General features: G+C 32.4%; 1 protein-coding gene across 1 annotated transcript; it reads left to right on the forward strand.

Moving 5' to 3' along the window:
• The first annotated feature begins 1,700 nt into the window (after positions 1–1,700).
• Positions 1,701–4,269, forward strand: LOC108328816 (protein LURP-one-related 15). The gene is made up of 3 exons (XM_017562704.2): positions 1,701–1,978; positions 3,364–3,597; positions 3,973–4,269. Exons 1-3 carry the CDS (start codon positions 1,778–1,780, stop codon positions 4,132–4,134), a joined length of 597 nt encoding a protein of 198 aa, XP_017418193.1. The 5' UTR covers positions 1,701–1,777; the 3' UTR covers positions 4,135–4,269.
• Positions 4,270–16,202: the final 11,933 nt, after the last annotated feature.

The raw sequence follows: 16,202 nt of genomic DNA on the forward strand, positions 1-16,202 counted from the left end.
AAAAAACCTGCTTGTAAGATAAATTTATATCTTGTATATTACCTTGGGATTTTCAATAACACGCGTTAACTTAAACATACGATATGACTTAATCAAACTTGAGGGCTGAAGTATGAGAGTTACTGAATTACTGCTACTAGTAGAAGAAGACTCTGGTTGACTTCACAGCTAAAAACACGAACATTCCAGAGAAATTCGATAGCATGTGCGACTCAGTCATCTAATAGGTTTAACTAGTGGACCGACATGTACCGAGGTTTTTTTTCCTTATTTATTGTCATTTTCTCGCATAACACATTAGTTTGGATTGGTTGTCTCTCTGACTATGTTTTGTCTAGTTTACATCATAAAAGTTATGGCGTTGTTCAGTTTATTTGTTGATAAATACAACTTTGTTAATAAGTAAATTACATCTATAAGTAAATTTGTTAATAAATACAACTTATCAAGAGATATTTTATTGATAAATCAAAAAATATTTGTTGATAATATTATTTATTGACAAATACTATATTATAAAATAATCCATTAATAATTTACGTTTTTATTATAATATCACGTTTTGTGTTTATTTTTTTTTTATCAAAGATGTTAAAATATGAGAGTGATGCAAAATTGTAATTTGTAAACAACTAAAATTTAAAATTTTATAATTTGTAGACTAACACATGGTAATTTAAAATACATAAAATCAATGTTATTGACGAATAAATGGTTCATTATATAATGTGATGGAAAGAAAAAAAATCAGGTGAATTAGTTTTTGAATGAAAATTTATTCATATATTTTTTTCCTCACCAGGTTTCAAATATTACAATTTTTTTTAATGCACTTTTACTTTTTTATATTTACAAAAAAAAATATTTCTACCTTTTTTCCAATAATTATATATATATATATGTATTTGTACATATAGATAGATATTTAATTTCAAAATTCTTCAAAGTTATTGATTATTTAAATATAATTTATAATAATTTGTAATAAAATAAATTGTTTTAATATATTAGTAATTATTTATATAATCTAATTAACATTTATTTATTTTCAATGGTATAAATTATCTATATTACAAACTTTTCACTTTCTTTTTTTACTCAAATTCATTCACTTTGTTGCATCCAAATAATTTCACTATTTACTCTTTTTCTCTCTCTTTTTCTTTCACTTTTCATCTCCAATTCTATTTTAAGAAATTATTAATGTCTTATCTATAACCAACCAATTAGTGTCGTGGAGAGACTGAAAGTAGCAATAGTTAGAACAAAAGTAGATGATAAACTAAATAACCTCTTATGGTCAAGTCTTCTCCGCGTTCTTTTTTTTCCACATAATAAGTTCCAAAACTTCATTGTAGTCCTTACGAGTAAACATTTTAAAATAATTTAAAGTATGAGATTAAATTTTTTAAATTATTTTAAGTTACCTTAATTATACTTTAATATGTATGTATATTTATTGATGTGCTTGTTTCCTTTTGTGTAATATTTTTTATTTAATTTAATTTCGTACTGTTACATTCATGGAGTAATTATTACTGATTTGGTAAAATGCACATAGTAAATCTAACTTTAATTTCGACCAGTTTATTGAATAGTGCTGCCAAAATCTTGACTTAGTCGTATGTGTATATATCTGACGCGTGTAAATTTGATAGATACCATACACTTGCAACTGGTATTAGTATTGGTAAACTTAGATAGTTGCTCAACAAATTGGCATATACAAGACATAAATAAAGACAGTGTTGTTCCCTCAAACACCTTCCTCTCTCCAATGGCATATCAAGTCTCAGTTATCAACTCTTTATACTGTTCTGCTGACTCTATCACTCTACAGATTAATACTGAGAAAGGAGTCACTTACAACGAAAACGATGATCGTCTCTTTTATATGAACGATACTTTTTTCACACTTCACAACCGTCGTGTCTTATATGATGATACACAAAAACCCATTGTCACCTTCTACAGAAAGGTTTGCTTTCTCATTTATAATTATACTCAATTTAATTACTTATTTATTTCATATTCGCCCACCTACGAAAATAATCTTACTTAAAATTTTCCTTTTAGACACTAAACTTAACTAGGTGTTATAACTATGGTTCTCTGTTTTGGTAAAACACTTAGAGTTTTTTTTGCTTTTTCTTAGTCTTATCAATCTTATAATAACTCCGTCAGACTTATATTTTTTTTCTTTCTAAAAATAATATATTTTTCTACTTTTCTATTTCATATTGTTGTTTATTTTTTAATTTATTAGTGTAAAATAGATATATTAAATTAGTTATGAAGCATAGATCAATTCTGCTACCACTATAATATACACTAATGTAATACATTGAAGACAAATTAGATTGGTTATGGAACAACCGATCCAATATCTAAAATAGAATTTTTTAAATAACAGTAATTATCAATGTTCATTTTAAAACCTTCATTGTCCTCATCTTTGATTTTGGATTCAAATATATAAAGAAAGAATGTGCAAAGAATAATAATGATGTCGTTGGGAAGAAGACTTTGTAGATCTAATGAGAGAAACACAAAAAATAAAAAAAAAGACTTTGTAGATCTAATGAGATAAACACAAAAAATAAAAAAACTCCATGATCGAAAGCAAAAGAGATCGAACGGATTTTTATTGTAGTTGTGCAAAAATAGTGAAACTAAATCTAATATCTTTATCAATGTAACTTGGTGACCAATGGGTGGATGAGCTTGAACAATGAAAGAAAAAGAGATGAAAATGAAGATAACACGACAACAACAACATAAAGTTTCATATCCAAAACCCTAATAACAAACGACGGTAGTAAATACCACGAGTTGAAAAAAGAAGGAAGAAAAAGATAATAGTACAGTGTTTAGAAAAGAAAAATATCCGTGAGGAGCATAAACGGAGAACGAAGAAAAAATGATTTTTGCATAGTAATATTAGATCAATTTCTTATTTAATACACATTAGATCAGTTCTCCTTGCAATCGATCAAATATTTACATATTTCTTATAATCGATCTAATACTTCATTTTATTTACAAAAGTTTTACTGTATTTTTTAATGAATCATTCAACTACAACCGATTTAATATTATATTTTAATATGTGGATTTTTGGTGATTAATTATTATTTGACCTTAGTTATTTGTATTAATATTTATTATATTATTAACTAGATTTGTTCTGGAGTGTATATTTATTATGAATTGATTGTGATAATTTTTTTGGATATTTTGATATTCTGATTTCTTTAATATTCATATCTTATTATTTTTAATTAATCTTGATTGTGAAAATTTGCATGTGTATGGTTACATTATCCATGTTATTCTTATTCTTAATTAATTTCCATTATGCAGGCTGTGACGTTGCATGAGCGATGCAAAGTTTTCAAGGGTGAAAGCACTGATTCATCTCAATTGCTATTTTCTGTGAAGAAAATCAATAAATCAAGCTCACATGGGATTACTAAATTAAACGTGTTCCTCGCAAACAACCAAGACAAAAAGAAAAGTGACTTTAGAGTCATCATTTCTGGTATTAAAAGCTCCTGTATAGTTTATATCGGTGAATCTCCTAATATTGTAGCTAAGGTATGACTACTAAATTAGTATATCTTTTTATGTGTTAGTATTTTATTTTTTTATTAGTAGTAAAATTTAAATATTTTACATTAACGAAATAAATTTAAGCTTAACTCAATTTGATTAAATAGAAGTTCAGCAAATTCAGATTTATTTTTATTCATGTGTTATAAATAATCCATCAAAGATATTATACAAGTATATCAAATATGATAATCAATATGACTTAATAATCAAATATTAATTAAAATAGATTTTAAATTACTTTAATATCATAATAAAGTAATGGAATTTAGACATAATTCAGCTTCACTACACTAATTCTTGAGTAAGTTAGAGATTTGTTCTTAATTAATAACATGAATATTTCTGTCCGTAATGTAGATGGAGAATAATGGTGGCTTCAAAGTCTTGGTCTATCCCAACGTGGACTACGCATTCATAGTGGCACTGCTTATGATTGTCAAGGACGTGAAAGTTGGTATTCAAATTGCTCCAGGCATAAAATTGATTTCGTCAGTGGTATCGGCTACATTAGGAAACTAAATAAATGTATCGTATAAGAAAATCAAAGGAAAAGTGAGGAAATACATTTCTATTATGCTGTATATATGACTATTCCTATTATCCTTTATTATATCAATGATAGCGAAGTTATTGACAATGGCAGATTCAAGATAATAGTTTGGGGTGCAAAAATAGATGTACAACAATTTTTTAGGTAACCAAACAAATAAAATAAGCTAAAATTAAAATAAAATTATTTTTATATACATATTTATTTTATGTATGAAAAATAAAAAATTGGGAGGGCCAATGTCCCTTCACCAACACTTGAGCTCCGCCATTGGTTATTGAGAGTTTATAATAGATAAGAAATCTGTGGGCAATGTTTTTTTTCTTGCCATTTATTGTAATAACAAAACCAACGACACAGTTTTGTAGATAAAAAAAAATAACTTACGGGGTAGGAAAAACTTATCATAAATTTATTCATATCAAGTTATCTATGAATAAGTTATTTATAGAATAATTTTTTATAACATACTTACAACATATTCATGAATTTTATTTATATAAGTGGATAACTTAACTATCTACAACATTTCTTTTAGTTAAATTTTGCATGAACTTTTTTCAATTACTTTTCTCAGTCATTATTTTCCATTTCATCTTTCTTATAAGAGTCTCAATCAACTTTTGTATATCCTTTATATCCAACCTTCCGACCTTTTTTCTTTTCTGCATATTTACTCATGCAATTTTCTTTCCTTCTGCTTCACACCCGCACAAAATTATTTTTGTATTTTCCACCAGATTTAGGGTCTTGAAAAAGATATATAAGAAAAAGAAAGATGTGCAATTATTACTGATTTTTTTAAGTATGATATGAGATTTTCTCTTGTTGAGTTGCAATGAGTTATAGTTACATGTAACAAGAGATGATAGAATATCCTCGTTGTATGACATCATGAAAACATTAAACAACTTTACAGTGTTCATTAAATGATTTTCCTTCTTTTCCAAATCAATAAACCAGTCAATCTCCTATTGAGTTTCAATGAGCTCAATCCCACCTTCTAATAATACCATTAATAACTCATACTTTCTAATTAAAATGTTTTAATATTTAATAAATTATCAAAAATAAAAAATATACGTAAATCCCTGTCCTTAAATATTCATCTTTCATGAGAGTAATTTTGGTTGTGACAGAGTTGAATTCAAAATTCTTGAGAAATATTTATAAAGGTATAGATTTACTTCCTCTTCTGATAATTTGTAATATATTCAACATTAAAAGATTTTAATTGGAAAGTTACTCTTTCCAGAGTCTATTTGAAAGTTACTCTTTCCACAGTCTATTTTAATTGGAAAGTTACTCACTAGAAACAAGAGGCAAAATATTATATTGATTTAGAAAATAGGAAAAAACATTTAATCAATAAAATCTAACTTTGAAATGTCATTTTTATTAGATTTAAAATGTTAAATTGTTGAATTTTTTCATAATAACAACACAAGGAAGATATTGTATTAATCTCATACACTTGTCATACGTAATTGATTTTCATACCTTAAACTGAGATATTAGAGTTCATACGTATAAAAAAAGAATAAAGATTCTTTCACACGTCTAAATATTTTACATTCATTTGATATTATTTTTATTTATTTTTTTTTTTTTGAAAAAATATAAAAGTTATTGATCATTTTATTCTTATAGTATGTGTTAAATGAATGTAAAAATGTGTTGTATAATACATGGGATTTTGATCAACAGGGTGTGTAAAATAGGAGAAACAATAGTTGTGAAAGGTATGGCAGCATACAGAGAAAGAAAAAATAGAGAAGAGAAAGAAACCTTCAGAAAAGGTAGGCAGCTTTTTTAATAATTGTTTTCGGTGTCTCTTTCTATTCCACAACCGTGCTATATATGCACTTTGGCATTCACAAGCTAATAATAAAATAAGATCTATTCATTTGTGACACTTTTCCCTCTTTTATGGATACGAGAAGCACTGACAACATAGTCTTTGAGGTAAAGTGGTTGGTGGGCTCTTCTTTTTGTATTAACTTGTGAAATGGCCAGTCTAGGGTTTGCATTTGAATTTGTGAGGAATTAGGGAAATGGCCCAGTTTTCGTTACAAGTTGCCATTTGGTTATTGAGAATGGTTGAAGGAAGGTCTATTAAACCTAATTTCAAAACGTACAATACACTCATTGATGATCTATACAAAGATAACCTTGTCATTGAGGCTTGTAATTTGTATTCTGAAATGGTTTTCAAGGAAATTTCTCCTCGTGTTATCACTTCCACTCACTAGTAAAAAAAGAGCCTACTGATGCGCCATATATGCTTCGGTTACTACAAAACCAAAGCGTATAAGTACACGGTGACATTACTGTAAATATAGAAACCTTATATGCCTCAGTTAAATACAACCGATGCATATTAGCTATACTGCTTCGGTTAAATGGAGCAATCGATGCCTATAAAGTCCACTGTCACATCCATCAGCAATCAAACTTTCTTCTGACAACTTTATAGAATGCTTTTTCTGCTCCGGTTCACCCTAGACCCGAGGCATATACTCTCTTGCTTCGGTTTTCCATAGACCCGAGGCATACACTACAAGAAACGCGCTTATTACCGACAGATAATTACCGAAGGTCAAGTCACTACAAGAAAAGTGCTTATTACCGACGACAATTTATCGACGGTCTTAAAGCCTTCGGTAATGAGTTGGTGAATTAAAGTATCGACGGCCTAAGAGCCTTCGGTAATCTCTTGGATTAATTTTGCCCCAAATCACCGTATTCCCTCTCTGCAATTCATTTCCCACTAACAGCTCGTCCCTTCTCCAAAATCAAAAACGTTAAACCCTTCTCCATTGCACGAAACACTTGCTCGAAGACTTGATTTTCACATCAATCCTAGCTAGGAAATCGTTGGACGAGTGCTTTTCCGTGATTTCTGTGACAACGTGGTTAGTGTTTGCCTTCGCATTTTCTGTCAATTCCTTGCACGAAACCTCTTTTTAATTTGTGTGTTTTCCCCCAATCTGACCAATGTCTTGCGGAATCGTGGTGGGTAGGAAGCTCCATTAGAGTTGAATCGTGGTGGGACGAGGGTTTGATGGTTGGCGGAGCTTCGTGGTTCGTCGACGTGTGAGAAGGCTACAGTGCTGAGGAAAGGCTCACTGGTCCGTTCAGCGAGGTGAAGGTTTGGTGCAACTCTAGGCTTGGACGAATAAGTCGTCTCGTTCTCTGCAAATCGAACCAGGTTAGTTTTATTTAAGAAAATGCCTATTTGCAATGTAATTTCAATCCTGCTAATGTTTGATGTTTGTAAGTTGTGATTGGTTGAGGTAATTGAATGTTGAATGTTGAATGTTGTGATTGGTTATGGTCTGACAGGATATTAACAACGTTAATATATTTCCATTAACTTCGTTTAACCCATCATTCGGATTCGTGGTTTATAATAACCTTTTCTTTGAACATAAACATCCTCATTAAAAGATGAAAAGGGGTCATATTGATGGGAATCATCAATCTGAAGTTCTCAGTCTGGAAATTTATCCCTGTAATGAACACGAACTCAGTCCCAAGTCACTGAAATCATAGAGTTGGGAAGGCTTGGGTTCTTTCAGCCTTGGGTTTGTCGGGCAAGATTGGCCACAGAAAAGGTTACTTAGGCAATTATCAAACATTTTAAACTTCAGCTTGGGGCGTAGGTCTCTTGCAGCGATTAAGTTTCTTAGTCCTTCATCAGTTGCTTGTCTAGACCTCATTAGCTTGTTGGGAGCAATTTACCTCGTGTTTCATCATCATTTGGTCAATCTCACTGTCATGAATATCATGGAGATTTTCTTATTCCATGTCACTATAAACATTATATCTTCATCAACCTCTTTAAAATTATAGCACCACCCACTTCGTTGGTGACATTCCTTCCATACCATCACAAGTCATGGAATTTTTCCAAAATGACAAACGAGAAAATATGTGACTGCTGAAAATTCAATGATGGCACTTTTTTCAAGTGTATGATGGCACAAATATGAACTTGTGTTGTGGATTTTCCTATCTGGTAAATTATTTTAACACGCACACCAAAGAAGTAAACTTCGTTTCAATATACACCCTGACGGGAAGAAAAGGTCCAAAGTCCTTCAAGACTATAATTGAAATTGTTGATGACATTTCAAGTTTAGCCACAGTATCATTAGACTTCCCAATACTAACAAGATTATTTGAAAAATATAAGTACTTGATAAGTAACGATATGTAGTAAAGGGTAGGCTTTGAGTTTGAAAATCTTTTCCATTTATGGTGTGACAATTTAGCTCTTATATTATTCTCTTGGGGAGGCTTATCACCGTCAATATTCACCTTCACATCTCTCACTGAGTGTATTTCAAGCCATTATCAAGAGAGACAAGGAGAACATGCTGTGATGTGAAAAAGTTTAGTTTTGAAGAGAAAATCTAAATAAAATGTTAGCATAGTTTAACTTGATTACAACATGTGCTTACCGTAGGTTTTGAGTTGTGAAATTTAACCTTGTAAATTGAGGTTTTGAGTTGTGAAATTGCACAACAGTGGTTATAAGTCAAATTAGAATTTTAGAACAACTTTAAATCATCAAAACAAAGTCTTTTGAGCTATTATTTGGCATAGAAATAGTAGATTCCAAAATTAGACTGTATAACAGCTAATAATGTGGCAAATTAAACAACTACACACCTCATTCTAAGTTATAATGATTCAAACAACTAGCTATCAATGTAAATGACTGTAGAAAGTGTAAATACACTAAACTAAGCTTGAAAACAACAAGTATAGGTTTCTGTGTTTAAAGTACTGCCCCTGTACCCATTCTAACATATTTTAAATGACTTTAAATTGATAATGAATGACCTAACAAGTATAGGTTTCTGTGTTTGGGCAAGTTGAGGTTGTTGATTGCTTATGAGTTGCTTATGACAACCTAGAACCTAATTGTCCCTCCTAGAATACACTAAAAGTCCTAAGAATGCAAAGTGTATTAAAGTACTAATTAAAACAGTAAACTAACTATGTAGACAAGTTTAAAACATAAAACAAAGTTAGAATTGAGGTGACAATTCAAAAATACAAATACAATCAAAATTTGACCATTGGGCACCTAAAATACAGTAGAATAGGGTAAATGTGTTAAGCATGAAGCTGTTAAATCTGTAAAAGATACCTAAAACTACCTACACAAGTTGTAATGGACTAAAAATGACAAAGAGAAGAGTGTAGAAGTGATTCCTAAGACAATTTCTAAAAATCACTACTTAAACCTCAAAAAAGGTGTACTGCAATTGCAAACTGCACTAAACTAGGAAAAGAAACTAGAAAGAAACTATCCTAACAAGTTTATAATGGTAAAACCTAGCTAATTAAGAACTCACTACAAAAAGTACCTAAAACTCAAATTATTACAACCTAGAATCTAAAAGTAGTACCTAGAATACACTAAAAGTGATAACAATGCAAAATGTATTAAAGTACTACTCAAAACAGTAAACTAACTATCTACACAACTTTGAAAAGATAAAAGAAAGATAAAAATGAAGTCTCAATTAAAAAATAACAACAAAAGCAAAATTGGACTACTTAAAACCTAAAAAAGTGTACTAAATAGGTGAGAAATTGGGAATTAATCTAAAGTAACCTAAGCGTGTCTATTATACAACCCCTAACAACTGTAAAGTAGTGAAATAATGCTAGGAAAGTGGTCAAAAGCAAAGAATTCCCTAAACCTCAAATTTGGTGTTGTGGTTGATCAACATTTTCAAAAATTGAGTCATTACAGGTCCTTTTTCGTTCTGCTATGATTCTGTGATGTTTGGAAGTTTAAACAAGTCCAAATTGATGTATTAAAGCTGTTAGAAGCATTGATATGAAGTTAGAATGACCTGTATGCAATTTAGTATGTCAAACCATCATATTTGAGCCATTTTTGGAACTTGCAAGTGAATCTGAGTTGCAGTTCTGTTTTATGCCTAATTAGAGTTCAAACAAGTGTATTTTGATGAGTTAAAACTGTTAAAATGATTAGCAAAGTGTCAGAATGGCTTAGGCACAAAATCACTTCCAAAACCACCAATTTTGAGTCAATTTTGGGAAGTAGAAAGGTGATTTTAAGTAGCAGTTTGGTTTTGAGTTAAATTTGAGTTTTAACAAGTTTAAATTCACCAAACAAAGTTGTTGAAGTGGTGAAAAACAAAGAATAACCTAAAACTCAAAGTTTGAGTATTTAGATTATAAAAAGTGTACTTATAAGGTGAGAAATTGTCAATTCACCTAATATAGACTCATTTTAAGTAATGTCAACATCCTAACAAGTCTAAAGTAGTGAAATGAACCTAGGAAATTAGTCAAAAGCAAAGAATTAGGTAAAACTCAAAGTTTAAGTTGTTTGGACCTAAAAAAGTGGTTCCAAGTTAGTGAAATGCTACTGAAAATCAAGCCAAATTGCTACTTTTAGAGCTACTTCTTTGTCCAATTCAGCAACCCTTCCATTACCTAGTATGCTACCCCCTTGGAGCAAGAATTTTAGACCTTGGAAGCGTCACCAAAATGTCACAACACCATACCACACACTAAACCAGTAACATCAAAAATCTGCACTGCACCAGATTTTAATTTCACGTAACAGACTTTGTGGTACAATTTGGAGGCCAAACAAGTGGATTTCAAATGATTTTAAGCCTTGAATCAATAGAGGGACACAAAAGGAACCTAGGAGAGGCACTAGATCAGATTAAGCACGCAAGAAAAATAAAAAACGAAGAGCCAAAAGTAGTGCAGTAAGGTGTTTGATAAAAATGCAACTGTTTGATGAAAGTCTCCAAAGAAGTGCAGATTTTGTGATTTTCGGTTTTTGGGGTTCAAAACTGGATTGCTTGGTTTTGAAATGATTTTTATGATTGGATTATACTTCTGTGATCATATAGTAGTGAATTTTCAAAACTGTTCTAGTAGTGAATTTTCGTTTGTAATTGAGTCCTGTACATGGCTGGATGTATCTTTAAGTGTTGTGCAACTCTCCAATTTAATAGTTGTTTCCTCCTCCATTCAAGAATCACGTTCCAAACCGAAGGTGTGGTGGCTTCTCCAAGCTGCTGTCCATTTATTTCTTTTCAATTTTAAAGTCCATTTATTTCTTTTCAATTTTAAAGTGCAAAACTATGTGGAATGGAAGAGCAATCAAGAGAAATCTGCACACCTTTTTTAAGCCAAGTGGGACGTGAAGTTTAATAATTCAGCACTTCATTTGGAATTCCTCCATGTGGCCGTGAAGTGTTGCCAACCATGAGTGGTCCCCCTCCTTTTATGTTGTCTCCTCTTTTTGGAAATGCTAAAAGGAATGAAGGAGCCGTAACTCTTCAACAAATTCAAATTTTCAACCAAGTGGTGGCCCCTTCTCCATGTGTTTTATTCTTAAAGAAAGAATATTCCTTTGTGTGTGCCGTGAGTTTGCTTCATTCAAGTGGCCTTCCTCCATAATAAAAATCACAATGGTTATTCTTCAATAAATTCTGTCAACAAAACCGTGAGGTGTAGGTGGTCCCCTCCTTTAATTCTTTTGTTGACATGTATAGCTGAATTAAAAGTGAAAAAGGTACACCAACCTAGTAGCTTTTGTATTGGATGCAACACATATCAATGACCCAGAATATATAAATATATATGCATCACAATCTGCAGCAGCCCAACGCCCTGTTTTTTTTTTCGTCCTTCGGAAATTACCGAAGGGCGAAAGCCCTCGGTAAATGTTAGCGACAAGGGATTTACCGAGGGCTCTTTGGCCGTCGATAAGCCTTCGGTAATTACCTTTTACCGACGGTTTTGGGCTGTTTCCGAGGGCTTCTGGCCTTCGGTAATGCCCTTCTTTTTTGTAGTGAGTGTCCTTCGGTAATTTGCGTTGCCCCGTAATTTATCGGCGGATATGAGGCTTCAGTATTGTGCATGATGACTTCACCTAAATTTTGGGTATTCCCTCACTCATTTTCAATTTCAGCAGTTCTCTTTCCCCCTAATTTCTCTCTTCTCTTCCCCCAAAATTGAAATTCGAGGGCATGTGAGGATACCCCCAAATTTCTCCTCCTTCGTTTGGTTCCCTTTTCTTTGCGCATCATCGGTCCCTTCCATCTTCTGTTGGCATAACGGTGGTGTGAAGAGCGTGAGCATTTCCGGTGGTGGAGCGGGTTCGTGCAATCGCGGAGGGTGCCTCCCTGTTAAGTTCACAATCATTTGCAGAGGGAAACACCTCCGATGGCGACGGCGGCGGAGCCAGAAGCGAAGACCTACTGATGCCACGAATGCGATATGAGCGTGTCCCTCACACTCCTTCCCTCGCCTCTCCTCTGTCCCCATTGCCACACCTCCTTCCTCGAACTAATGGACTCTCCCTTCTCCCAAAACGATGCCGAATCACCCCTCTTTGACCTCATTTTCCTGGACGCGCTCTTACTCCTCTCCCCGAAGCCCCTCCCCGCCAAACCCCACCGTCTCCCTTCCGTCAACGTCACACCCTCGCTCCTTTCCGCGCTCGACCCCGACGGCTTCGTTTTCTTCGCTGTGTGCAAAGACCAAATTTCCCTCTTTGACGCCGAGGCCAAATAGTTGCCCTGCAAACACCTTTACCATGCTGGTTGCATCACGCCGTGACTCGACCTCCACGTGTCGTGCCCGTTGTGCAGACTTCGCCTTGAGGAAGAGGCGGCACAGGAGCAGGAAGACGAAGGTGACGGCGTGGTGGCGGAGATCCGGAGGGAGCCTCGAGGTGCCTAAGTGCCTTTGCTATACGGTGGTGCTCTGTCTTTTCTTTTCTTTGTCTTGCATCTCTTTTTTAGTGCTAAATTAGACCAAAATTCTGCTCTGATCAACTAGCTTCACTATAATAATTGTGAGAATGAAACTCCAATTTCGGTTGGAGTTCGAGATGACCATTGGAGAGAGTATAGAATTTTAGTTCGGTTAATGTGTGTGTGTTATAATTGTTGAAGAGTGTTATTTATGACCAATCCTAATTGTGTTTTTCAACTGGGATCTTGAAATTTGAAGGTTGATTTTGTTGAAGGAGGGAATATGTTATGATTACTGAGTTGATATTACATAATTCAAGATTGTTGAAACTTTAAATTTTTGGTGGTTTGTTTTGCTTCAAAACTATTATGATCTAAGTGACTAAAGGGGATTCTATCTTTATGTGCTAGAATGGAATTTCATCTAAGCATTTTAATTTACAGCTTAATGAATAAATTGTTTCTTTAGATGAATAATGAAGTCTTATGTCATTTGATTTGATTTAATTTAATTTGAGGTAAGCCCACTCCTAATATCTAGCTTTTACAAAGTTAGGTTCTAATGTAAATTCATCTTATATTTTGAAGGAGTGTGTAAGTGTTTGTGTGCATTTTAATTAGGAAATCTCCAAGAAGATTCCTGCTGAACATTAAGATAACAGGGCATTAAAGATGTGAATGCACACTTCAAAGAACTGATAATATGTAGGGACTGTTCAACCTCAACCTTTGCCTATCAATTCATGGGTTGCTCCAAAATCTGTGAAGAAAGTGAGTCACATAAATCAATGTTCATTTGAACAACAATAAGTAGTTTGCTTTTAAAAGAGTTTAGAAAATGAAGTGACTTTGGTTTTACAGGTGAATAATCAAAATGTAAAAAATTCTTAAAAATGGTTTTGTTCTTGTGAAGATTGTATGAATTAATGATACTTAATGTATGGTGCAAAAATTAACAGAGCTTTAAAATAGTGAATACTTGGATTACTTTAAGAGATGATGCCTTCAAAATTTAAGTAGATATGTCATTTTATAATTTGTTGCACATAGTGACAGTTGTTTCCTTCCAATTCCAAATAGGATTCTTCTCAGATCTTTCTACATAAACCTCATTTCAGTGAACCACAATACTAACTCAAAATTACCACATTCAGCAATTGAAGCAGAAAATTATTTTATCTAAACTGGTGTCTTTATATATATATATATATATATATATATATATATATATATATATATATATATATATATATATATATATAACTCTGCATGATGAAGCATGGCAATCTGTGATGTATAACCTGCATAAATTTGATGAACAATACTTTGACAGGTTCTACGGCTCCTGTATCCCATGAATTGACTTAGATGAGAACAAAACATTGAATAGGGTGGGGTTTGATCCTACCTATAGGGGCACTTATTGCTAGATATTTCAGGCACAAGGATCCCTTATGGCTCTATCTCCATGCAATCATTCAGTTTGTGGGATTCACATTTGGGCTTAGTATAGTCATTCTTGGATTACAACTCTATTCCAAAATGCATGCCCATATACAAGCTCACAGAGGCATAGGCATCTTTTCCCTTGTACTAACTATTCTTCAGGTTTGTCACTGATCCATATCTAACCTTGCCTAGATAATTTTCTATATAAATTATGATAGCAAAAGGAATTAAGAAAAATAAGTTAATTAAGGTAACTTATGTTTACGTTCAAATTAACATAGTGTTGGGGATGCAATTATTTAACTGTGTTATGTATGATCATTGCAATGTTCTTTCTATTTTTTGAATGCTATATTTGATGAAAGATATTTATGTTTCAAATGGAATAACAGTATAACATATATGTGTGATAAAAAACAAAATCTTCAAATGTTTAACTCAAATCCATATATAATTACATTCAAAATCAAGACTATTTATTAAATTGAAAATTTATCATGCTGTGTTTGTTGTTCTTTCATAGTTGTAATTTTTATTGTATTGTTATGTCATAGTTATTTTATTTATATATTGCTAATACTTAAATTTATTTCATATATAAGGTTAATAGTCAAATCCTTGCAGATTTTCATAAAAGAATAAATAAATATTTATTTTTTATTTTATTTATTCTAGTGTCCCATTTATATATACTGGTTTTTTATTTCCTTAACATTGTTAATCCCTCTTATTACAAGGTTCCTTCACAGTATACACCAATAGGAAGTGATTGGAAGATAGGCTATGAGTTCCTTTTTGGTATTATGGTTACTACAACAATTGTTCTTGAAGTATTGGCTTATTAAAAAAGATTAGAGATGCGTTCTCTACCTTCTAATTTCCAAATAGATCCTGTTGGAGGAGCTACATTTCCAAGTAATCAAGCCCTTTCTTTATTTTTTCTTCTCTCATTTTATATAATCTGTTTAGTGAAAATGGCGCTGAAAAAAAATAACTTTTAGTTCTATCTACTGACTATGTTATATACCACTTTTATGGAGCAGGGGGATTGTGATTGTTACTAGTTTTACAGTTCCACAAACGTTGTCAATTGTTTCATTTATAGCAGCCCATACATAACCAGCTACGAGTTTGCCAAGTTGGACAATCCATGTTTGGTATTCTCACTCAATTTCACCAGATAGAAGTCTTTCGGTTTTCTTATTCATTCTTCGTCGAATTTCTTTTGAAGATTGCCAAGAATGTAAATGACAATTCATAAGAGCTTTCTATTTACAGTTAGATTTTATAATTTGTAGCCTTTTTTCTTCTGGAGATATATGTATTGGAATATAAGAATCATACTTTATTCTTTGTTGAATGACAAAAGATTACATTCATTATTACCTTCTTCAAGATATATGTTCCGGAAAATGATTTAACTTGAAAGGAAATTATACAGTTCATCGCATTACCAGTTGCATTAGAATTTGCTAGTGATTTTAAATGTAGTTCATTGATTCTTTATCCTTTAATCCTGCCTGATTTTTACCGAAGGCTTTTGGTCGTTGGTAATTACCGAAGGCTTTTGGCCGTCGGTAATTACCGAAGGCTTTTGGCCGTCGGTAATTACCAAAGGGCAAAGACTGTCGGTAATCGTTAGCGACAAACGATTTATCGACGGTTAACTGGCCGTCGTTAATCCGTCGGTAATAGACATTACCGACGGCCTTTTGGCTATTTCCGACGAATTACAACCATCGGTAATACCCTTCTTTTTAGTAGTGATATACTCTTTGCCAAAATCCAACTATATTGCCTCGGTTTGGCGCCCACTT

Source organism: Vigna angularis, chromosome 2, assembly GCF_016808095.1.
Source record: "Vigna angularis cultivar LongXiaoDou No.4 chromosome 2, ASM1680809v1, whole genome shotgun sequence".
NCBI classification, from domain to species: Eukaryota; Viridiplantae; Streptophyta; class Magnoliopsida; order Fabales; family Fabaceae; genus Vigna; species Vigna angularis.

What these genes read in the sequence shown, in the direction of transcription:
- LOC108328816 (XM_017562704.2), top strand. Translation starts at nt 1,778, where the DNA reads ATGGCATATCAAGTCTCAGTTATCAACTCTTTATACTGTTCTGCTGAC. An exon ending in TTGTCACCTTCTACAGAAAG is followed by an intron (nt 1,979 to 3,363) that starts GTTTGCTTTCTC and finishes TCCATTATGCAG; the next exon opens with GCTGTGACGTTGCATGAGCG. An exon ending in CTCCTAATATTGTAGCTAAG is followed by an intron (nt 3,598 to 3,972) that starts GTATGACTACTA and finishes TCCGTAATGTAG; the next exon opens with ATGGAGAATAATGGTGGCTT.